Here is a 25,244-nt window from a genome sequence, read left to right as displayed (position 1 = left end):
ACTCAAAGTGGTGTATCTGTTTGAGAGGGGGATGTCCACAGGGGACCCCTGCACTACCTGCCTGCGCCTTGTACTCTGCCTGTTGGTCACCCATTCCCTTTCTTCCTGTCCAACCTCTACCTGCAGTGTGTCCAACTCTGTAAACGTGCTATTCACGACGTCTCGAGCATCGTGAACACTCCAGTATGCATCCAATCGCAGCTCCAGCGCCGCAGTGCGGTCTGTCAGTAGCTGCAGCTGGATGCACTTCCTGCACATGTAGTTGTCATTAATTTATCTATCTCTTTGGTGGTGTTGGTTGAGGGAGGAATATTGGCCAGGGCACCGGGAGAACTCTCCTGCTCTTCTCGAATAGCATCATCTACGTCCACATGAGAGGGCCTCGGTTTAACGTTTCTTCTGAAGGACGACACCTCAGGCAGTGCAGCACTCCCTCAGTACTGCACTGGGAGTGTCGGACTGGATTATGTGCTCAAGTCCCTGGAGTGAGGCTTGAACCCACGACCTTCTGACTCAAGAGGTGAGAGTGTTGCCCACTGAGCCAAGCTGAGCCAGCACACAGCGATAGATTCTGCCCTTCCAAACCTTCCCAAGTGTGGCAGGAGAGAATGTTTTGAGCTGTGGTATTAGGGGGACATACTGCTGGGTACAAGTCTCTCACTGGGGGTGGGAACAGTCTGAGCTGAAGTGAGAGTATTGACACAAAATTGAAGCACGCTGGCTTTAGTCTGTTGTGGACTATGGGTAGTGAGGGGTTAAATCATTGAGTGCTGCACCCTGACTCTATCTTGTGTTCTGTCTCAGGTGGCATGGACTGTTCTCTCTCCTTCGTGTCTCAGCTGCTGGGGAAGATCTGCGTACAGGGACACAGTGGTGAGTGAGTGTCACACTGGTGGGGGTACAGGGCGTGTCCCCTCGGCGTGACTCTGCGAGACATAACCCCTGAACTAACCGCTCAGCCCGTGACCCCTCAAAGTGTGGGCTGGTTAGGTTAAAATTACCCCAGTGTCGAGAGGTTATTTGGGGCGGAGGGGGGGGGGGGGGGGAAATAATGTTACAGCCTAGCCTGAGCCTGCCTTTCCAGGTGTTAAACCTGGGACCCTCCTGGTCTGAGTGGGCCGGTACTTCCTGGGCTAGTACCTGCTGAGCCTCTGAGGGACTGTGATTGGACATCAGCCATGTGTGTACAGGTTGCTACTGGGTTAGATTCCTGCATTAGCTGGTCTCTGCCAAAGTGCAGTATGGGAGCTTCAGCCGGCCTCAGTACCCCTAGGTTAGCCAAGGTTGACGCATCTGATCGATATTGTTGTATCTGTGTATAATAAGACACAGACTGCAGGAGAAACGGTACAACAGGTGTTTACTCAACGTGGCTCACAGTGGAACTGCCTGTACAGATTACTACTCAGTGCTATATACAGGTGTGGTCACTGCCGGTACTACAGTATACATGAGCTGTAAAAAGTAGTTCCCCCCTTAAAGGTATATACATTACAATTCCTCCCCTTTTAGATTAACAGTACCATAACACTCATTTAACAATTAAATATCAAACGAATTACAATTAACACTTTTAACATGCAACATTAGCTGAAAATAGTCTATTTATATATTCAGTCTTTGGGGAGGCTTCCTGATCCTTTCTGGATAGCGCCTTTCCCGAGTGTCTTGCTCTTGGTGTGGAGGCGATTCTGGCCCCCTGTCGTCGGTTGGTTCATCAGCTTCCGATGCTACTGTTTCTGGGGTAGATGCGACCTGTACGTCGGGTTCATCACCAGGTACGTATGGGCGAGGCATGGGGTTGACTTGTTCCTGTGACTCTAGGATCTGGTCAGCATGGCGTCTCACGATGCTCTCCCCAACGTCCACTGTGTACATTAGTGGGCCCTGCCGTGTGCATATTGTTCCTGGCTGCCATTTTTCTGTTCGGTAGTCGCGGGCCAAGACTGGTTGCCCTACATTGAAGCTCCTTGTTGGCTTCTCATGGATGTGCTGGAATTGCTTACTCTCAACATCTCTTTGTACGTTTGGTCTGAGCAAATCCAGGCGAGATCTTAACCTTCGGTCAAAGAACATCATGGCTGGGGCCTGGTTGGTGACTGCATGTGTCGCATTCCAGTAGGTGAACAGGAAATTGTCCACCTTGTGCTGCAGTGGAATGTTGTCATTGTACATAGCCTTTATTGCCTTCTTAAAGGTTTGTACGAACCTCTCAGCCAATCCATTAGTGGCTGGATGATACGGGGCGGATGTGTAATGCCTTACCCCATTCTTTTTCAAGAACCTCCGGAACTCTTCGGACACTAACTGTGGTCCGTTGTCGGAGCAAATCTGTTCTGGCAAGCCATTCCTGGCAAAAATGGTCCGTAGGACTGCAATAGTTTTCTCCGTGGTGGTGGAGGACATTTTGATGACCTCAGGCCATTTCGAGTGCGCATCCACGGCTATTAAAAACATTGAGTCCATGAATGGACCAGCAAAATCAATATGCACCCGTTGCCATGGAGATGAGGGCCACTCCCATGGGTGTAGAGGGGCCTGTGGTGGTGCATTTTGGACTCTCTGGCATCCTGAGCAGCTCTTGGTCAGGTCCTCAATTTGTTTATCGATTCCCGGCCACCACACATAAGCCCTGGCTAGGCTTTTCATTTTTACCCCTCCCAGATGACCCTCATGAAGCTCATTGAGCACTCTATCCCTTAACTTGGGTGGAATTACCACTCGGGATCCACACATCAAGGTCCCCCGGCACACTGACAGCTGTTCTCTCCTTGTCGAGAATGCTGGCAACAGTGAGTCGCCATGTGCTGGCCATCCCTTCACCGTCAAATCATATACCCGCGACAGTGTCGGGTCATTTCGGGTTTCCTTTTCGATACAAGCGTTAGTTACCGGTAGATATTCAACTATAGTCGAATGGAATATTTTGACAGGATCCACTGCTGGTGCTTCCTCCGCAGTAGGCAGTGGCAGGCGTGATAGCCCATCAGCATTTCCATGCTGTTTCGTGCCCTTATATTCAATCTCATAGTGGTGTGCCCCTAGAAAAAGTGACTATCTTTGTAGTCGTTGCGCAGTCATCACCGGAACGCCCTTCTTCGGATTAAAAATGGAGACAAGAGGCTGGTGATCAGTCAGCAAGGTGAATTTCTGCCCGTGCAGATAGTGATTGAACTTTTTCACTCCCCACACTAGGCTGAGGGCCTCCCTGTCAATCTGGGCGTAGTTACGCTCGGCTGAGGTTAGTGATCATGACGCAAAGGCTACTGGCCTCTCTGAGCTGTCCGAGAATTTGTGCGACAGCACCGCTCCTATGCCGTAGGGTGACGCATCACATGCCAACCGAATAGGTAATGCCGGGTTGTAATGGGCCAATACCTCTTTCGATGTGATTAGTGCTTTGCTCTTCTGGAAAGCTCATCTACATTCGTCACTCCACTTCCATGGCACCCCAGTTTGCAGTAGGGTGTTCAGTGGGTGTAGTATTGTAGACAAATTTGGCAAGAACTTATGGTAGTAGTTTACCAGCCCAAGGAACGACCTCAGTTGTGACACATTTTCCGGTGCTGGAGCCTTGACTACTGCCTCAATCTTCTCTGGGGACTTATGTAACCCCTCTTTATCGATAACGTGGCCACAATACGAGATCTGTTTTCTAAAAAACTCGCATTTGGGGCGGTTAGCTCGGAGCCCATATTCCTGCAATCTAGTGAGCACCTGCTCCAGGTTGGCAAGGTGATCACTGTCATTTTCGCCCGTGACCAGGATGTCGTCCAAATAACACTGGGTCCCTGGGATCCCTTGCAGGACTTGTTCCATTGCCCTCTGCCAAATAGCCAGAGCTGATGCTACCCCGAATACCAGCCGGTTGTATTGGTAGAGACCTTTATGGGTGTTGATTGTGAGTTTTTTTTTGATGCTTCTTCTACCTCCATTTGCAGATACGCCTGGGCCAGATCAATCTTAGTGAAGCGTTTCCCTCCAGATAGCGAGGCGAAAATATCTTCAATCCGCGGAAGTGGATATTGTACGGTGTGAAGGACCGGGTTCACTGTTACCTTAAAGTCCCCACAGATGCGAACCTTCCTTGGTTCCCCAGGCGTGCTGCTCAATGACTTTTTCATCACAGGGACGATGGGTGTAGCCCACTCACTCCAGTCTACCTTGGACAGTACACCTGAACGTTCCAGACTCTCCAGCTCTGCTTCGACAGCTGGGCGGATCGCATAAGGTACCGGTCTGGCCTTAAAAAATTTTGGGCTTGCGTTTTCTTCAATTTTAATCGTCACTGTCATGCCTTTTAGTGTTCCGAGTCCTTGCTGGAACACTTCTTTCGCGTCAGTTAGGATCTTTGACAGTCGCCCAGGTGTGACGTCGTCATCCTTTTTGTCAGCCACAGTCAGTGCCTGTATGGAATGCCAATCCAGTTGTATTTTCCGGATCCATTCACGTCCCAGTAATGGTGGTCCTCCATCTTGCAATACATACAGGTCTAGTTTTGGTGTTTCCTTACCGTTATATATAACGGTCACGCTTATTTTTCCTTTGGGGTAGACTTTTTGCCCCGTGTACGTCTTCAAAATAATTTTTGTGTCTCTCAAGGGTATGTGTGAGAATAGCCGCTCGTAGTCCCATCGGTTTATGACTGTTAGGGCTGATCCTGTGTCCAATTCCATCTTTACCTGGACTCCTGCTATCTTGAGAGTGACCCAAATGGTTCGGTGATCCTCCGTTGTGATCACATTATGTAGTTTCAGACAACTCCGTTCCCTGCTTTCGGAGTCGTTATCACTCTTTTGTTCGTCTGAACTATTCTCCGTCATCTTATGTACCTTCTTGTACTTTTCTTTGGTAGGTTTCTTATTGCTGGTTTTCTTTCCCGACCTGCAGACTCGTGCTATGTGTCCTACTTTTCCACACTGTCTGCACACTTTGTCTTTGAACCAGCAATCATTCTGGTCGTGTGTTGTTCTGCCGCAGCGATAGCACTCCTCTGTTCCATATGACATTTCGTTTGTGCCATATTCTTGCGGTCTCTGTTGTATCTCTGCAGTGCCCCGTGCTGCTGCTTCATATGATACCGCAATGCTGAAAGCCTTTTCCAGCGTAAGGTCCTTTTCAGATAAAAGCCGTTTCTGGGTTCCTTCACTTTGAAGCCCACACACAAACTTGTCCCTTAAGGTATCTGCCAGTCCCGCTCCAAACTGGCAGTGTTTCGATAGTTTGCGCAGTTCTGTTAAATAATCAGCATTGCTTTCATCCTTATGCTGGTTCCGTTTGTGAAACTTGAATCTTTCTGCTATCAGCAGCGGTGTGGGGTTTAAATGTTCCTGTAGTATCGTTACTATGTCTTCAAAACTCTTTTCCATTGGCTTCGTTGGGGTTACTAGATTTTGTAATAAACCATACGTCTTTGCACCCATTAAATTTAACAATACCGACGCTTTCTTGTCATCTGACACCTCGTTTGCCTTGCAGTACACCTCTATTCGTTCGACATATGTAGTCCAATCTTCGACTTCATTGTCAAATGCGGTGATACTGCCACTCTTCGGCATTTTGGGTGTGGTTTAAAATGGCGTCTCCCGCGCTTTCCTTCCTCCCCCGCTGCTGCCAACGCCGCTCCCAGTGGCTCTCGTGGCAATGGCGGCGCCCTGTAGGTTTCGCGCGCTTCTCCTGCGCTGCTGTCAACGCCGCTCTCGGCGGTCCTCGTGGCAATGGCAGCGCCTCGTGGGTTTCTGCGTGTCTCTCTCTCCCTCTCTTCGACGCTGCTCGGCCCCTGAACACCGGCTGCGCCCTGTGCGCTCTGCCCTCTCTCTCTCTCTCCCCCGTCGACGCTGCTCGGCCCTTTGCTGTGCCGCTCGGTCGGGCTCTAGCCCACCGCTGTCCGGGAAGGGTCTGCGCACTACCTGTTGCCAGCCCGTTTCGCTGGACCACCTCGACTGGAAAGCCAAGCCTGGCTCTCGACAGCCTCCCCCGCAATTCTCGAGTCTCTGCTGGATGACCGGGCGGTTGCCCGTGGTCGACGCCCGAGTCTCTGGCCTTGACCTCCAATCCACTGATCTCCAGGAACGAATCCCCGGGAGGTGATGCAGAGTTGCAGGTAGGTTCGAACTTGCCTTGTCGCCAATGTTGTGTCTGTGTATAATAAGACACAGACTGCAGGAGAAACGGTACAACAGGTGTTTACTCAACGTGGCTCACAGTGGAACTGCCTGTACAGATTACTACTCAGTGCTATATACAGGTGTGGTCACTGCCGGTACTACAGTATACATGAGCTGTAAAAAGTAGTTCCCCCCTTAAAGGTATATACATTACAGATATCCCATGACCCCCTGGTGAAAAGTGCGTGTGGATGTCCAGTGAGGACAGGATTGGCCTTGGCTGTGATGCCTTTTGCGGTAGAATAGCAGTCTGACACTAATATAAAGAATGGCACGGTGCTGGAAGATTAGAAAATGCCCTTGGCACCGTACCCCAGCGAGAGTCGGAGCCTTCAGGAGAGGAGGGGAGACGGGAGTGATAATGTAAACCAACTGAAGTGGTTGCACCTGACGTGAACAGGGTGTGAGTGAAAGCTTTGATGTGGCGGCTGATATAGAGACCCCGGGGAGGGGCAGCCGATCGATTACCCTCAGGTACCACAGTAGGTTGAGACATCAGGGCCTTTCACGCTAGGAAAGAGTAGACTTTGAGGAGGTTTGATTGAGGCCTTTAAAATAATGAAAGGATTAGATTTGGTCCTTGTGAATAGGCTGTTTGAGTTGGACGGGTTTGAGAGGGCCAGGGGACATGAATGTAAGTTACGAAAGAACAGAACTAGGTTGAAGCTAGGAGATAATTATTTTCACAGAGACCCTTGAGTATAGAAGGTTGAGGGGTGATCTAATTGAGGTGTTTGAAATGATAAAGGGATTCGATAGGGAAGATAGAGAGAAACTATTTCCTCTGGTGGGGAAATCCTGAATAAGGGGAAATAATCTTAAAATTAGAGCTAGGCCGTTCAGGAATGAAATCAGGAAGGCTGTTTTCACACAAAGGGTAGTGGAAATCTGGAACGCTCTCCCCAATGTGACGGAGACATGAATATTTAAACTATGTAGTGAGGGTAGGTGCAGCAGCCCCTGGTGCTGTCTGTATGTGAAGTGTGTGATATAACACTCCCCCTTGAATTAACACAGACCACCTGACCCATCGAGCCCGTGCTATACAGTCATTGCTTGTCTCTGATTGACTCATGTTCCCTCAGATGCGGTTCTGCAAGTGTTGGTGCCAAGGCTAACTCTTCTCACCCAATCGGATTGCATTTGGCAGCGGATCAGCTGGAAATTGGTGGAGAATGTGCCGGAACGTTGGATGGAGAGCGTGGTTTCAGGCCTGGTCCGGTTAGCGGCAGGGTGAGTGTGGACTTCGCAGAACATTGAGTGAGAGCGCGAGGTCCGGGGAGCAGGACTTGAACATCACCTGCTCCCAGCCTGAACACACAGCGGCTAGAAGCAGGTGTCAGCCGTGGCTCAGTGGGTAGCACCCTCGCCACTGAGTCAGAAGGTTGTGGGTTCAAGCCCCACTCCAGAGACTTCAGCACAAATCCAGGCTGAAATTCCCAGTGCAGTACTGAGGGAGTGACGAGACCTTAAACCGAGGCCCCGTCTGCCCCCTCGGGGGGGACGGGGGACGTAAAAGATCCAGTGGCACTATTCGAAGAAGAGCAGGGGAGTTCTCCCCAGTGAGCACTCCTTAAAAGGGGCTGCACAGTCGTAACTTGTTTTTTAAACTTTGCCTTTTTTCTGACAGGCCAGAGGTGTTGTCTCGGTTGCTAGGCAGCATCGTGCTGAAGAACAAGAAGGCCGAGTTTGTTCTAACGCATAAATTCCTGCTCTTGCAATATCACCATAAGGTGCGTACAGATTGGGGGGTGGGGTGGCGATGGGAGAGATCGGCAAACTCGTGGGAATGGGTTTTAAACCATATATGCAGACATCCTGACATATTGGATTAGGGTGTCCAGTGAGGGGAGGTGTGGGGGCGGGTGGCTGGGGGGGCGGTTGGGGGGGGCTGGGCTGGGGTGGGGGGTATGGGAGGGGGTGGGGGGCTGGGACGCGGGGGGGGGAGGGTGGGTGGGGGGGGCTGGGGTGGGTGGGGGCTGGGGTGGGTGGGGGTTGAGATGTAACCCGTTGCTGTTATAACGGTGCCTGATGTTGTCTCTCTGCTGCAGACCGCTGTGCTACAAAGCCTGCTGGGATATCTAGCCGGAGAGAAGTCTCGGGGCTCCTTGTTGATGGAGGTAAGGGGGGTGGTCGTGGTGTCACTCGAGGCGGGGCAGGGGAGGAGCCGTGGCGTCACTCGGGTGGGAGGGGTCGCTGCGACGCTTGGGGGAGGGGTCACGGCGACGCTCGGGGGAGGGGTCGCGGCGACGCTCGGGGGAGGGGTCGCGGCGACGCTCGGGGAGGGGTCGCGGCGACGCTTGGGGGAGGGGTCGCGGCGACGCTCGGGGGAGGGATTGCGGCGACACTTGGGGCGGGGAGGGGTTGCGGCGTCACTCGGGTGGTGGGTGTGGTCGTGGAGTCTCTCGTGGGGTTGCGGCAGCAGTTCTGGGGTCCGGGGGCAGTGGAAAGTTCAGAAGCTGGGAAAGTGATTCCTGAATCCCAAAGTCTCCACATAATGAAACGCTGGAACTAGACAACCGGCCTGGCAGCTCCTGAGAGTGAGTGGAGCCGAGCCATGGGTGTTCCGCCCGCTCACTCTTGACGATTTTTCTCTAACGGGTTTGGGGCGAGGGTTGGTGGCTGGGGCGAAGGTCAGAGCGAGGGCAGGGAGCTGCTTGGGAGGCGCACTATGAGCTTTATGGATTCTGAGTTTTCGTTTGTGTGTGACAGGTGCTGAAGAAGTTGCTGGAGACCTGGGGTAACAGCAGTGCTGTGAGACACACCCCCATAGAACAGCAGCTTTACATCAGCAAGGCCATCATCATCAGCCTCGCCCAGCTCGCCCACTCCCAGATACAGGAACACAAAGCAGGTTGGTGCGCGTGCAGGGGCTGGTGCGGGAGTGAGGCAGGACAAGCTTTGGGGGGGTGGGGCGTGCTGCGATTTGTGTGATGGGGAGGGGATGAGATGGTCGGTGGCACCATTGGGCCATCGCACTGGTGAAGGATGAGAGACCAGGGTGATGTTTGGATTGTGGGAGGTGGGTTATGGTGGGGGTTTGGGGGGGGGGGTGGGGTGATGTGATGGAGGGAGTGGTGAGGGACTGATGTGATGTGATGTGTGGGGTTAATGTGATGTGTGTGTAACGAGTGTGTCAGCCTTTGTGTTCTGTGGGATCCTGTGTTTGCAGAACTGCTCTCTCGGATGATGGCCGGTATGGAGTGTCACCTGGACAGTAACCTACCCCGGGTTCGCCGTCTGGGAATGGTCATCGCGGAGTGCCTCAGTGCGAGGGTGAACCCTGGGGATCACAGGCTCAAGTTTCAGGTAGGTCTAATGGGGCCCTGGATAAGGAGCGCAGTCCCAGTGTGAGGGAATCTCGCTGTGCACGGTTATAAGGATGGAGCCTTTTAACAGACTGTCCCCTGTAATCTCCCCAGACAGCGAGTCTCAAACCACGTTTTACCCGCCTATTTGCTTTATCCAGACAGTATTCCATTTAGGAGGTGAGGAGTTGGAGAGGTTTCAGGGAGGGAATTCCAGAGCCTGGGGCCTTGGCTGAACACACAACTGAAAGAAAGATAGATCTGGAATTTCTAAAGCAGCTTATTGCTGAATATTCCTGGTTATAATATTTTTAGGAGAAATGAGGTGGCAGTGTAGGCAAAGGATTCTATCACCACGTTAGAACATAAATAACATCTCATCAGAAAGACGGCACCTCTGACAGTGCAGCACTGAAGTGTCGGCCTGGGTTACAGGCACCATTCCTGGAGTGGGGCTCCAACCCACGACCCTCTGACTCGAAGGTAGACACAAGAACCTCGTACAGCCAGTGGAATCCTTCGCTACAATGTGGAGACTGGGAATGGAATTAGTGAACTCTGTATGCACCGAGGATTGATCCTGTTTTTTACAAGATATTTTTAACCTCAATGACATAAGATAGTGTACAGGTCATTCGGCGTGTGTGTGTCTGCGACTGACACTGACCCTCATATTTCTCACCCTCACATAGTCACATACTCGGCTCTTGCACTAACTTTCGATTTAGTTGCTCTCATTCTCACACGAGCCTCAGTGAGCAGGCATACACTTGTGCATATATAGCGATGCAATGATTGATGTGTCCGTTTTACTCTGTGGTCTTTCAGTACGAGGAAGATGATGAGACGAGAGAGCTACTGTCACTCTCCTCCCGGAGACCCCCATCAAGCTGGGAGTGTCCCCCACAGCAGCACAGGTACCTGAACAGTCGATGTTAGTGACAGACTCACGCCCTGTCAAGTACAAACAGCAAATGTTGGAAATGCACAGCAGGTCAGTCAGTGTATCTCCAGGGAAAACGTTCGGTTGTGTAACCTTTCATCAGGTTGCTGGTAAAGATGAACAGTCTGTCTTTCGAGAGGCTGTCTGAGCTGCATTATTTGTTCTATTCTGTGAAATGTAGCGTTTGTGCAGGTGTCTTCATCAGTAGCCATTCGACAAGCCTCATTATTAAATGTGGAGGGAGAGGAGGGGAATTCACAGAATCACAGAATCTACAGTGCAGATAGAGGCCATTTCGGCCCATCGAGCCTGCACCGACACATATCCCACCCTATCCCCGTAACCCCACGTATTTAATCCCCTAACACTAAGGGTCAATTTATCATAGCCAAATCAACCTAACCTGCACATCTTTGGACTGTGGGAGGAAACTGGAGCACCCGGAGGAAACCCACGCAGACACAGGGAGAATGTGCAAACTCCACACAGACAGTCGCCCGAGGCCAGATTTGAACCCGGGTCCCTGGCGCTGTGAGGCAACAGTGCTAACCACTATGCCACCGTGCCCCCCGTGCCACCTGACATAAAGTAGTCCACAACTTGATTACACTCTGAGTGGGAAAGTTACGCCGATCTCCACTTGTTACTCCACGCTCTCTCATTGTCACTGGTGCTTCAGTATTTGAACTCTCGGTAATGAGAATTCACCTCGTTCCCTCCACAATCCTGAAGCCAAATTCTTCCGCCCTCGCCTGATCCTTCGCATTCTGTGTAGGGGATGTGATTCACTGACCGCACCTGAGGGTAGCTGGACTTTAATGAGTTTTCATCCATTCCTAGAGATGGCGGCTCACAGACAGACAGCAGACAGAAACCGGCAGAGAGCAGACAGCCAGTCCAGACCATGCGGGACTCGGAGTCAGAGTCTGAACTGGACAGGTCAGTAAAACCAGTTTGCACATCTTCCCTGTTTCACCTGTTAGAATAAGAAATGGACACATATACAAGATGGGTTCAGCTTTGGCTCAGTGGTTGCACTCTCACCTCTGAGGTAGAAGGTGGTGGGTTCAGGGCCAGCCCCAGGATAATGCAGTGCTGAGGGAGTTCTGCACTATCCTTTGGGTGAATGGAAACATTTAGGGGAGGGGTTGAATTCCCTCTTCTCCCTCTCCCTCTCTCTCCAGTTGCTCACCTCCTTTCTTTTCATCCGCAGCGATGATGAGCTGATCCCATACGACCTGTCAACTGACAGCAAGTTGCGGAGGAGTCGAGCCCCGGTCTATGTCAGTGACTGTGTGGAAGGTAACCTGGTAACTGGTCAGCGGGGGGGGGGGGGGCAGTGAGTGACCGGTCAGTGTGGGGGGAGCAGTGAGCGACCGGTCAGTGTGGGGGTGGGGCAGTGAGTGACTGGTCAGTGTGTGGGGGGGGGCAGTGAGTGACTGGTCAGTGTGGGGGGGCAGTGAGTGACTGGTCATTGTGGGGGGGGGCAGTGAGTGACCGGTCAGTGTGGGGGGGGGGGCAGTGAGTGACCGGTCAGTGTGGGGGGGGGGGCAGTGAGTGACCGGTCAGTGGGGGGGGGGAGCAGTGAGTGAGCGGTCAGTGTGGGGGGGCAGTGAGTGACCTGTCAGTGTGGGGGGGGGCAGTGAGTGACCGGTCAGTGTGGGGGGTGCAGTGAGTGACTAGTCAGTGTGGGGTGGACTGAGTGACCGGTCAGTGTGGGGGGGGCAGTGAGTGACCAGTCAGTGTGGGGGGGCAGTGAGTGACCAGTCAGTGTGGGGGGGCAGTGAGTGACCGGTCAGTGTGGGGGGGCAGTGAGTGACCGGTCAGTGTGGGGGGGGGGGGCAGTGAGTGACTGGTCAGTGTGGGGGGGGGGGCAGTGAGTGACTGGTCAGTGTGGGGGGGCAGTGAGTGACCGGTCAGTGTGGGGGGGAGCAGTGAGTGACCGGTCAGTGTGGGGGGGGGGAGCAGTGAGTGACTGGTCAGTGTGGGGTGGACTGAGTGACCGGTCAGTGTGGGGGGGGGCAGTGAGTGACTGGTCAGTGTGGGGGGGCAGTGAGTGACCGGTCAGTGTGGGGGGGGGCAGTGAGTGACTGGTCAGTGTGGGGGGGGGGGGCAGTGAGTGACTGGTCAGTGTGGGGGGGCAGTGAGTGACCGGTCAGTGTGGGGGGGGAGCAGTGAGTGAGCAGTCAGTGCGGGGGGGCAGTGAGTGACCGGTCAGTGTGGGGGGTGCAGTGAGTGACTAGTCAGTGTGGGGTGGACTTAGTGACCGGTCAGTGTGGGGGGGGCAGTGAGTGACCAGTCAGTGTGGGGGGGCAGTGAGTGACCGGTCAGTGTGGGGGGGGGCAGTGAGTGACTGGTCAGTGTGGGGGGGGGGCAGTGAGTGACTGGTCAGTGTGGGGGGGCAGTGAGTGACCGGTCAGTGTGGGGGGGGAGCAGTGAGTGAGCAGTCAGTGCGGGGGGGCAGTGAGTGACCGGTCAGTGTGGGGGGTGCAGTGAGTGACTAGTCAGTGTGGGGTGGACTTAGTGACCGGTCAGTGTGGGGGGGGCAGTGAGTGACCAGTCAGTGTGGGGGGGGCAGTGAGTGACCGGTCAGTGTGGGGGGGCAGTGAGTGACTGGTCAGTGTGGGGGGGCAGTGAGTGACCGGTCAGTGTGGGGGGGGGGCAGTGAGTGACTGGTCAGTGTGGGGGGGCAGTGAGTGACCGGTCAGTGTGGGGGGGGGCAGTGAGTGACTGGTCAGTGTGGGGGGGGGCAGTGAGTGACTGGTCAGTGTGGGGGGGCAGTGAGTGACCGGTCAGTGTGGGGGGGGAGCAGTGAGTGAGCAGTCAGTGCGGGGGGGCAGTGAGTGACCGGTCAGTGTGGGGGGTGCAGTGAGTGACTAGTCAGTGTGGGGTGGACTTAGTGACCGGTCAGTGTGGGGGGGGCAGTGAGTGACCAGTCAGTGTGGGGGGGGCAGTGAGTGACCGGTCAGTGTGGGGGGGCAGTGAGTGACTGGTCAGTGTGGGGGGGCAGTGAGTGACCGGTCAGTGTGGGGGGGGGGGCAGTGAGTGACTGGTCAGTGTGGGGGGGGGGGGGCAGTGAGTGACTGGTCAGTGTGGGGGGGCAGTGAGTGACCGGTCAGTGTGGGGGGGAGCAGTGAGTGAGCGGTCAGTGCGGGGGGGCAGTGAGTGACCGGTCAGTGTGGGGGGGGGCAGTGAATGACCGGTCAGTGTGGGGGGTGCAGTGAGTGACTAGTCAGTGTGGGGTGGACTGAGTGACCGGTCAGTGTGGGGGGGCAGTGAGTGACCGGTCAGTGTGGGGGGGGAGCAGTGAGTGAGCGGTCAGTGCAGGGGGGCAGTGAGTGACCGGTCAGTGTGGGGGGGGCAGTGAATGACCGGTCAGTGTGGGGGGTGCAGTGAGTGACTAGTCAGTGTGGGGTGGACTGAGTGACCGGTCAGTGTGGGGGGGGCAGTGAGTGACCAGTCAGTGTGGGGGGGCAGTGAGTGACCGGTCAGTGTGGGGGGGCAGTGAGTGACTGGTCAGTGTGGGGGGGCAGTGAGTGACCAGTCAGTGTGGGGGGGGAGCAGTGAGTGAGCAGTCAGTGCGGGGGGGCAGTGAGTGACCGGTCAGTGTGGGGGGGGCAGTGAGTGACCGGTCAGTGTGGGGGGGCAGTGAGTGACCGGTCAGTGCGGGGGGGGGGGCAGTGAGTGACCGGTCACTGTGGGGGGTGGCAGTGAGTGACCGGTCAGTGTGGGGGGGCAGTGAGTGACCGGTCAGTGTGGGGGAGGGGCAGTGAGTGACCTGTCAGTGTGGGGGGGGCAGTGAGTGACCGGTCAGTGTGGGGGGGCAGTGAATGACTGGTCAGTGTGGGGGGGCAGTGAGTGACCGGTCAGTGTGGGGGGGCAGTGAGTGACGGGTCAGTGTGGGGGGGGCAGTGAGTGACCGGTCACTGTGGGGGGTGGCAGTGAGTGACTGGTCAGTGTGGGGGGGCAGTGAGTGACCGGTCAGTGTGGGGGGGGGAGCAGTGAGTGAGCGGTCAGTGTGGGGGGGGGGGACTGAGTGACCGGTCAGTGTGGGGGGTGGCAGTGAGTGACTGGTCAGTGTGGGGGGGCAGTGAGTGACCGGTCAGTGTGGGGGGGGGGGACTGAGTGACCGGTCAGTGTGGGGGGGGGGGGCGGCAGTGAGTGACCAGTCAGTGTGGGGGGTGGCAGTGAGTGACCGGTCAGTGTTGGGGGTGACAGTGAGTGACCGGTCAGTGTGGGGGGGGACTGAGTGACCGGTCAGTGGTGGGGGGGCAGTGAGTGACCGGTCAGTGTGGGGGGTCGGTGAGTGACCGGTCAGTGTGGGGGAGCAGTGAGTGACCGGTCAGTGTGTGGGGGGGGGGGGTGGCAGTGAGTGACCGGTCAGTGTGGGGGGGTGGCAGTGAGTGACCGGTCAGTGAAGGTCAGCCAGAGTTTCCTCCTTCCATTTGTGGGAGCTGAGAACAGATTCTTCTTTTTATAATTTTGCCGATTCTATGTTATGTTTTGCGGGTGGGGCAACATTCCCTCCCGCAGACCACCGGAGCACATAAGAAGTAGGAGCAGGAATAGGCCAAGCCTGCTCCGCTTCAGTGAGATCACGGCTGATCTTCCACCTCCCTGTACTATCCCCGTGTCCCTTGATTCCCTTAGTATCCAAAAATCTATCGATCTCTGTCTTGAATATACTCAACGACTGAGCCTCCACAGCTCTCTGCGGTAGAGAATTCCAAAGATTCACCAATCTCTGCTTGAAGAAATTTCTCCTCATCTCAATCCTAAATGACCGACCCCTTATTCTGAGACTATGACCCCTGGTTCTAGACTCCCCAGCCAGGGGAAACATCCTCCCTGCATCTACCCTGCCAATCCCTGTAAGAATTTTAATGTTTCAGTGAGATCACCTCTCATTCGTCTAAACTCTAGAGAATATAGGCCTAGTCTACTCAATCTCTCCTCATAGGACAATCCCCCCAGCCCAGGAACCAGTCTGGTGAACCTTCGTTGCACTCCCTCCATGGCAAGTATATCCTTCCCTAGGTAAGGAGACCAAAACTGTACACAATACTCCAGGTGTGGTCTCATCAGGGCCCTATATAATTGCAGTAAGGCGTCTTTACTCTTATACTCAAATCCTCTTGTACAGGAAACTTTGTGCTATCCGGCACCGACGGGACCGAGCTGTTGCCGTCCCATCAAAACTGCCGGACAAACCAGCGCTAATGTTGAAACATACGGAGATTTTGAGCTCCGTATCTGGCAACAAACCCTGTTGCAACAGCTTCTAAACAGTCGGCCGTACCTTGCAAGTGTCTCTAGCGTCTCTGTAGCTTAGCAACAGCTTCAGCGAGACCTTGCAGAGCTTGACTGTTGAGAAAAAAGCAACGAAAAGAAAAAAACCTAACGAAACAGCTCCTGATTTTTGCCGGTGGCTCGAGCTTGCTGGACATTTAGCCTCCGGATAAACCAAAGTTTCCTGTAATAAAGGCCAACATACCATTTGCTTTCCTAATTGCTTGCTGTACCTGCATATTAACTTTCATTGATTCATGTACAAGGACACCCAGGTCCCTCTGAACACCAACATTTCCCAATCTCTCACCATTTAAAAAATACTCTTGCTTTTCTATTTTTCCTAACAAAGTGGATAACTTCACATTTCTCCACATTATATTCCATTTGCCATGTTCTTGCCCACACGCTTAACCTGGCTATAGTCCCTTGAACACTTTTTGAATCCTCCTCACAACTTACATTCCCATCAGCAAACTTGGATATATTGCATTTGGTCCCCTCATACAAATCATTGATGTAGATTGTGAATAGCTGAGGCCCAATAACTGATCCTTGCGGTACCTCAGTAGTTACAGTCTGCCAATCTGAAAATGACCCATTTATTCCAACTCTCTGTTTCCTGTCCGTGCTAGTATATTACCCCCAATCCCATGAGCCCTAATTTTGTTTAATAACCTCTTGTGTGGCACCTTAACAAATGCCTTTTGAAAATCCAAATACACTACATCCACTGGTTCCCCCTCATCTATCCTGCCAGTTACAACCTCAAAAAACTCTAACAGATTTGTCAAACACGATTTCCCAAACACGATTTCCCTTTCATAAATCCGTGTTGACCCTGCCCAATCCTATTATTATTTTCTAAGTGCCCTGTTACCACGTCCTTAATAATAGATTTGAGCATTTTCCCTACTACTGATGTCAGGCTAACTGGTCTATAGTTCCTCAAAAAGTTTTCTCTCTCCCTCCTTTCTTAAATAGTGGGGTTACATTTGCTACCTTCCAATCCGCGGGAACTGTTTCAGAACCTATGGAATTTTGGAAAATGACAACGCATGCATCCACTATCTCTGTAGCCACCTCTTTTAAAACCCTAGGATGTAGGCTCCTAGGATGTAGGCCATCAGGCCCAGGAGATTTATCGGCTTTCAGTCCCATTAATTTCTCCAGTACTATTTCCTTACTAATACTAATTTCTTTCAGTTCCTCATTCTCGCTAGACCCTTGGTTCTCCACTATTTCCGGAATGTTTTTCACGTCTTCTGCCGTGTAGACAGACACAAAATATTTGTTTAATTTCTCTGCCATTTCCTTATGCCCCATTATAATTTCTCCTGTTTCAGCCTGTAAGGGACCCACGTTTACTTTTGCTAATCTTTTACTTTTTACATACCTATAGAAGCTTTTACAGTCTGTTTTTATGTCTCTCGCTAGTTTACTCTCATTCTATTTTCTGTTTCTTTATCAATTTCTTGGTCCTCCTTTGCTGAATTCTAAAATCCTCCCAATCCTCAGGCTTACTACACTTTTTGGCAACATTATAGGCATCTTCCTTTAATCTAATACTATCTTTAATTTCTCTTGTTAGCTATGGGTGGACCATTTTTCCCTGTGGTGTTTTTATTCCTTAAGGGAATGTATATTCGTTGCGAATTATGAATGATTTCTTTAAATGTTTGCCATTGCCTTTCTACTGTCATATCTTTTAATCTAGTTTCCCAACCTACCTTAGCCAACTCGCCTCTCATACCTATGTAGTTTGCTTTGTTCAGATTTAGGACCCTAGTTTTGGACTTAAATAAATCACTCTCAATCTCAACATAAAATTCTATCATATTATGATCACTGCTCCCCAGAGGCTCCCTTACTACAAGGTTATTAATTAACCCTGTCTCATTGCACAATACTAGATCTAAAATAGCCAATTCCCTAGTAGGTTCCTCGACATACTGGTCTAGAAAACTATCTTGAATGCATTCCATGAACTCTTCCTCTGCAGTATTACTGCAAATTTGATTTACCCAGTCTATATGAAAGTTAAAGTCCCCATGATTACTGTATTACCTCGTTACATGCATCTCTAATTTCCTGATTTATACTCTGCCCGACACTACAGCTACTGTCAGGGGACCTATAAACCACTTACATAGAAACATAGAAGATAGGAGCAGGAGTAGGCCATTCGGCCCCTCGAGCCTGCTCCGCCATTCAATGCGATCATGGCTGATCATCCAAATTCAGTACCCGGTCCCTGCTTTCTCCCCATACCCCTTGATCCCTTTAGCCTTAAGAAATATATCCAACTCCTTCTTCAATATATTTAATGTATTGGCCTCTACTGCCTTCTGTGGTAGAGAATTCCACAGGTTCACCACTCTCTGGGTGAAGAAATTCCTCCTCATTTCTGTCCTAAATGGCCTATCCCTTATCCTTAGACTGTGACCCCTGGTTCTGGACTCCCCGACCATCGGGAACATCCTTCCTGCATCTAATCTGTCCAGTCCTGTCAGAATTTTATAAGTTTCAATGAGATCCCCTCTCATTCTTCTAAACTCCAACGAGTACAAGCCCAATCGACCCAATCTCTCCTCATACATCATTCCTGCCATCCCAGGTATCAGCCTGGTGAATCTTCGCTGAACTCCTTCCATGGCAAGAACATCCTTCCTCAGATAAGGCGACCAAAACTGCACACAATACTCAAGATGTGGTCTCACCAAGGCCCTATACAACTGCAGCAAGACATCCTTGTTCCTGTACTCAAACCCTCTCGCTACGAAGGCCAACCATTTGCCTTCTTAACCGCCTGCTGCACCTACATGCTTACCTTCAGCGACTGGTGCACAAGGACACCCAGGTCTCGTTGCACTTCCCCTTCTCCCAATCTATTGCCGTTCAGATAATAATCTGCCTTCCTGTTTTTGCCACCAAAGTGGATAACCTCACATTTATCCATGTTATATTGCATCTGCCATACTTTTGCCCAATCACCTAACCTGTCCAAATCATCCTGGAGTTTCTCGGCAGCCTCCTCACAGCACACACGCCCACCTAGCTTTGTGTCGTCTGCAAATTTGGAGATATTACATCTAGTTCCCTCGTCTAGATCATTAATATATATTGTGAATAGCTGGGGTCCAAGGACCGATCCCTGCAGTACCCCACTAGTCACTGCCTGCCACTCGGAAAAAGACCCGTTTATTCCAACTCTTTGCTTTCTGTCTGCCAATCAGTTCTCTATCCAAGTCAATACCTTGCCCCCAATCCCATGTGCCTTAACTTTACACGCTAATCTCTTATGCGGGACCTTATCAAAAGCCTTCTGAAAGTCCAAATACACCACATCCACTGGTTCTCCCTTATCTATTTTACCAGTTACATCCTCAAAAAATTCCAGTAGATTAGTCAAGCACGATTTACCTTTTGTAAATCCATGTTGACTTTGTCCGATCCTGTCACTGTTTTCCAAGTGCTCTGCTATTACATCTTTTATAATGGACTCTAGCATTTTCCCCACTACCAATGTCAGGCTTACCGGTCTGTAATTCCCCGTTTTCTCTCTACCACCTTTTTTGAATAGTGGGGTAACATTAGCTACCCTCCAATCCATGGGTACTGTTCCAGATTCCATCGAATGTTGGAAGATGATCAGCAATGCATCTACTATTTCTGGGGCCACTTCCTTAAGTACCCTAGGATGTAGATTATCAGGCCCTGGGGATTTATCGGCCTTCAATCCCATCAATTTCCCTAACACCACTTCCCTACAAATACTGATTTCTTTCAGTTCCTCCCTTTCATCAGACCCTATGTTCCCCAACATCTCTGGGAGGTTATTTGTCTCCTCCTTTGTGAAGACGGAACCAAAATATGTATTTAATTGGTCTGCCATTTCTTTGCTCCCCATTATAAATTCCCCTGATTCTGACTGCAAGGGACCTACGCATGACTTCACCAATCTTTTTCTCTTCACATATCTATAAAAGCTTTTACAGTCAGTTTTTATGCTCCCTGCAAGCTTACTCTCATATTCTATTTTCCCTTTCTTAATTAATCCCTTTGTCCTCCTTTGTTGAATCCTAAACTGCTCCCAATCCTTAGGTTTACTGCTTTTTCTGGCCAATTTATATGTCCTCTCCCTAATTTCCCTTGTTAGCCACGGTTGAGTCACCTTTTGTTTTATTTTTATGCCAAACTGGGATGAACAAATTCTGTAGTTCATCCATGCGGTCTTTGAATGTTTGCCATTGCCTATCCACCGTCAACCCTTTGAGTGACATTCCCCAATCAATCCTACCCAACACGCGCCTCAGACCATCGTAGTTTCCTTTATTTAAATTTAGGACCCTAGTCTCTGAGTCGACTACTTCATTCTCCATCTTAATGAAGAATTCGATCATATTATGATCGCTCCGACCCAAGGGGCCTCGTACAACAAGATTGCTAATTAATCCTTTCTCATTACATAATACCCAGTCTAAGATGGCCTGATCTCTGGTTGGTTCCTCGAGATATTGGTCCAGGAAACCATCCCTTAAACACTCCAGGAATTCCTCCTCCACAGTATTGTTACAAAGTTGGTTAGCCCAATCTATATGTAGATTAAAGTCACCCATGATGACTGCTGTGCCCTTATTGCACGCTTCTCTAATTTCCCTTTTAATGCCATCCCCAACCTCCGCATTACTGTTTGGAGATCTATATACCACTCCCACTAACGTTTTCTGCCCCTTGGTATTTCTCAGTTCTACTCATACAGATTCCACATCATCAGAGCTAATATCCTTCCTTACAATTGTGTTAATCCCTTCTTTAACCAGCAATGCTACCCCACCTCCCTTTCCTTTTTGCCTATCTTTCCTGAATATTGAATACCCCTGGATGTTGAGTTCCCAGCCTTGGCCACCCTGAAGCTATGTTTCCGTAATCCCAATCAAATCACATTCGTTTACCTCTATTTGCGCAGCTAATTCATCCACCTTATTATGAATGCTCCTCGCATTAAGACATAAAGCCTTCAGGCTTGTTTTTTTAACGCTCTTAGACCTATTAGAATTATTATTTACTGTGGCCATGTTTGATTTAACCCGTTGATTTCTCTGATTGCCACTTTTGTTTTTCTCCTTCCTATCTTTTGCTTTTATCCTTGTTTCCCTTTCCTCTGTCCCCCTGCTCAGGTTCCCAACCCCCTGCCATTTTAGTTTAAACCCTCCCCCAGAGCACTAGTAAACACTCCCCCTAGGACATTGGTCCCGGCCCTGCCCAGGTACAAACCATCCGGTTTGAACTGGTCCCACCTCTCCCAGAACCGGTTCCAATGTCCCAGGAATGTGAATCCCTCCCCCTTGCACCATTCCTCTAGCCACATATTCATCTGAAATATCCTTCTATTTCTACTCTGACTAGCACGTGGCACTGGTAGCAATCCTGAGATTACTACCTTTGAGGTCCTATTTTTTAATTTACCTCCTAACTCCCTATATTCAACTTTTAGGACCTCATCCCGCTTTTTACCTATATCGTTGGTGCCTATATGCACCACGACAACTGGCTGTTCACCCTCCCCTTCCAAAATGTTCTGCAGCCGCTCTGAGACATCCTTGACCCCTGCACCAGGGAGGCAACACACCATCCTGGAGTCTCGTTTGCGGCCACAGAAACGCCTATCTATTCCTCTTACAATAGAATCCCCTATTACTATAGCTCTACCCCTCTTTTTCCTCCCGTCCTGTGCAGCAGAGCCACCCCTGGTGCCAGGAAGTTGGCTGCTGCTGCCTTCCTCTGATAAGCCATCCCCCCCAACAGTACTCATCCCCCCAACAGCACTTCCACTAGTGTTTTCTACCCTTCGCTGTTTCTTAGCTCCACCCAAACTTATTCTACATTTTGTTTTTCCAAGCCAAGGTCCTTTCTCTCTACTGTCTTTATCCCCTCCTTTATTATCATGGCTGCCCCTCCTCCTTTTCCATTCTGCCTGTCTCTTCTAAAAGCCAAATATCCTGGAATATTTAGTTCCCAACCTTGGTCACTCTGCAACCATGTCTCTGTAATGGCTATTAAATCAAACCCATTTATTTCTATCTGTTCAAGTAATTCATCTATTTTGTTGCGAATGCTTCATGCATTCAGATATAGTACCTTTAGCTTTAACCTTTTTCTATTTTTCCCTGATGTCACTTTAGTCACTGGTGCCATATTACCTTTATTAATCTCTCTGTCCCTTCCTGACCCACTCTGCTTATCTTTACCCAGATCACAACTCTGCTCTACAGCCTTGACATTTCTCTTACTGCTTTTGAATTTTCCCTTTCCTGAATCCTCCCACCCCCCCTTCATTAGTTTAAAATCCTATCTACCGCCCGAGTTATTCGATTTACCAGGACACTGGTCCCAGCCCGGTTTAAGTGGAGCCCGTCCCAACAGAACAGCTCCCTCTTTCCCCAGTACTGATGCCAGTGTCCCATGAAGCAAAACCCCTGCCTCCCACATCACTCTTTGAGCCACGCATTTAACTCCCTGATCTGTCTATCCCTATGCCAATTCGCACATGGCTCAGGTAACAATCCAGAGATTATTACCTTTGAGGTTCTGCCTGTTACACACGCTGCGCGGCCTGGGCTCTCATCTGTCATCTGTTTTGCAGTCTTGCTGAAGTCTGAGGACCCGGAACAAGTTGAAATCACTTTGAAGGTTGTGGAGAACCTGATTAGAAAGAATCCAACTGCAACCAGAGAGGTGAAGGCGGGTGGGGGTGAAGGTGGTGGCGGGGGTGGTGGGGGGCGTGATGGGCAGTATCTGCTACCAGCACTGGCAGAGACAGAGTCTGTTCATGTATTGTGGGAATTGTACTTTTCACTGAAACAGACCTTGGTTCAGAAGGTGTAGGTTCAAGTCCCACTCCAAAGACTTGAACACATATCCAGGCTGACAATGGGAGCGTGCACTGTCGAAGGGGCAGAACTGAGGGAGTGCTGCACTGTCGGAGGGGCAGAACTGAGGGAGCGCTGCACTGTTGGAGGGGCAGAACTGAGGGAGTGCTGCGCTGTCGGAGGGGCAGAACTGAGGGAGTGCTGCACTGTCGGAGGGGCAGAACTGAGGGAGCGCTGCACTGTCGGAGGGGCAGTGCTGAGGGAGCACTGCACTGTTGGAGGGGCAGTACTGAGGGAGTGCTGCACTGTCGGAGGGGCAGTACTGAGGGAGCGCTGCACTGTTGGAGGGGCAGAACTGAGGGAGTGCTGCACTGTTGGAGGGGCAGTACTGAGGATGCGCTGCACTGTCGGAGGGGCAGAACTGAGGGAGCGCTGCACTGTCGGGGCAGAACTGAGGGAGTGCTGCACTGTCGGAGGGGCAGTACTGAGGGAGCATTGCACTGTCGGAGGGGCAGAACTGAGGGAGTACTGCACTGTCGGAGGGGCAGAACTGAGGAAGCGCCGCGCTGTCGGAGGGGCAGTACTGAGGAAGCATTGCACTGTACGAGGGGCAGTACTGAGGGAGGGCTGCACTGTTGGATGGTGCATTAAGCTGTGGCTCTGTCTGCCTGTTCCGGTGGTTGATGTGGATGTTATCCGGCACTATTCGAAGAGCAGGGCATTCTATCGGTGTCCTGGCCAACATTCCTCCCCCATTCGTCTCTTTTTACTGTGTGTGGCATTTTGCTGTGCATGTTCGCCTGTAATAACTCATAGTGGTTTGATGTGTGTGGGTCATGTTTCTGAGCGGGGAGATGAGGCTTTTTGTTGCTCTGTTCCACAGGTCGGTGTGCAGTTTGCAAAGGTTCTCCTCCACCTTGAGGACAAGTTTAGCATGGCGGGGTTTGTGGGCCTCCGACAGCGAGGGCTGGTGGCAGTCACTGTCACTGATGTTATTCCTGTAAGTACAGACGGAGCTGCTGGAGGAGCAGAACTCCCTTCATTCCATGGGTCTGGGGGGAGTTAGAGCCCCTGAACGGTTAATGAAGATGCAATATCAGTTGCCCAACTGTCCTTGCTCTCCACAAACCCCACCGTGGCCAAAACCCGGTGTACTGCAGGGCGTTCTACCAGTGTCCTGGCCAACATTCCTCCCTCAGTCATCTCCACTGCACCCTGTCCACTGGCTCATCACCTCATCCACACTGATACCAAACTTCTCATCTTCAAATTCCTCCACAGCTTGCCCCACCTATCTTAGCACCCCTCCCGTGACCTTCGCCCTCTATGCATCCCCCGGCCCCCCCAAACCATTAGCGGCAGAACCTTCAGCTGCCTCGGCCCCACTCCTGACCCTCCACCTTGCTTTCTCCACCTTTAGAAGTCTTTTTAAGAAAAAACCCTTTCATTGAGCTTTTTGTCACATCTCCACCTCCGCACCCCCAGACTCATTCCCCACCCCCCACACTCCCTGACCCCCACATCCAGGCTCAGGGGGCCCTTTCTTCCATCTGGGCCTCAGTCCTGCTGCTGTCTCCCAGTTCCACCCTCGTGCTCTCCCTGCCTCTGGATTCAACACATCCCCAGTTTCCTGTCGCCCTCCCACTCACTCCTAGTCTGACACCAGCAGTGGCTGAGTGTTTATTCGGGGTCAGAGCCCCCCTGTACAGAACAAAACCTTCACACCCTGTCCTTGTATCGCAGGTCACTCAGTACCTCACGTCGGAGTTCTACGCTGTGAATTATACCCTGTCTCAACGTCTGGACATCTTGGATGTGAGTGTTTGCTTATCAACTTCCTCCCTTCAGCAGTTATTGGTTTAAAGAAACTTTCCAAACTGTTGGAAACACTCTCTTGGTTCCACCAGCTTTCTAAGAGTGGTTTGTGTTTCCCCAGGTCCTGGCACTGGCTGCCCAGGAATTATCCCAGCCTGACACCAACGTCAGAGTGGGCAGCTTGGCAGTGGAGGGCAGTGGCAGCCCCTTCATTCAGCTCCTGAGTGAAGAAGCTTCAGATCCACATGACCCCAGTCAGCAGTGGAAGAAGATCGTCGAGCAAAGGATACGCAACAAGACCCGCCGCTTTGCCAAAGTAAGAGCAGAGCTGTGAGAGGCTGACCGAGCAGCAGTGTCCTGGGTGAGGTCTGGCTGGGTGCACTTAACTGTAGGCCTGTCGGGAGAAGCCAATGGGCCTGCAGTATGGGTTGGGGCAAGCCTGGGGCAGGGCTTCCGAGATCAGAGGGGGTACAAGGCTCACGGAACTGGGTCAGAGTCAGGCGTTGGTTGCGTGCAAGGCAAACAGGAAGATGCTGACAGTTTTTCTCTCGCTCTCTTCCTCTTGTCAGCATGCACTGTCTGTATCTCTCTTTCTCAGATTCTCTCGTTTTATCTCTTCTACACTCTGTGCCTCTCTGTCAGTCCCTTTGTCTCTCTCATGTACTGTGCGTCTCACTCTGTAAAATTCAAATTCAAATTCAAATTCAAATGCTTTATTGGCATGAAAGTTTACAGAGAACCATATTGCCAAAGCTTACATAGCAAAAAGGTACATTTTCAAACATTCTGTAGGTGTCAATCGATTTGACGTTTGTTGGGTACATACAATATTACTTTTAAACAATATTAA

The 25,244-nt window shown here is 51.3% G+C and overlaps 1 protein-coding gene across 1 annotated transcript in view; it reads left to right on the top strand.

Moving 5' to 3' along the window:
• Positions 1-24,743, top strand: part of telo2 (TEL2, telomere maintenance 2, homolog (S. cerevisiae)) — a 30,444-nt gene extending 5,701 nt beyond the window's left edge. The window contains 13 exon segments of the mRNA XM_086000978.1: positions 805-873; positions 7,253-7,400; positions 7,798-7,900; positions 8,219-8,287; positions 8,880-9,021; positions 9,340-9,476; positions 10,304-10,392; positions 11,259-11,357; positions 11,632-11,720; positions 22,354-22,445; positions 23,463-23,579; positions 24,323-24,394; positions 24,516-24,743. Coding sequence (XP_085857104.1) covers positions 805-873; positions 7,253-7,400; positions 7,798-7,900; positions 8,219-8,287; positions 8,880-9,021; positions 9,340-9,476; positions 10,304-10,392; positions 11,259-11,357; positions 11,632-11,720; positions 22,354-22,445; positions 23,463-23,579; positions 24,323-24,394; positions 24,516-24,728 — 1,439 coding nt within the window. The 3' untranslated portion in view covers positions 24,729-24,743.
• Positions 24,744-25,244: the final 501 nt, after the last annotated feature.

Source organism: Somniosus microcephalus, chromosome 11, assembly GCF_052327205.1.
Source record: "Somniosus microcephalus isolate GS21.2 chromosome 11, FLI_Smic_1.0, whole genome shotgun sequence".
Lineage (NCBI taxonomy): Eukaryota > Metazoa > Chordata > Chondrichthyes > Squaliformes > Somniosidae > Somniosus > Somniosus microcephalus.
The sequence above is the reverse complement of the archived record's forward strand: the minus strand, read 5'-3'. Positions and strand labels throughout refer to the sequence as shown.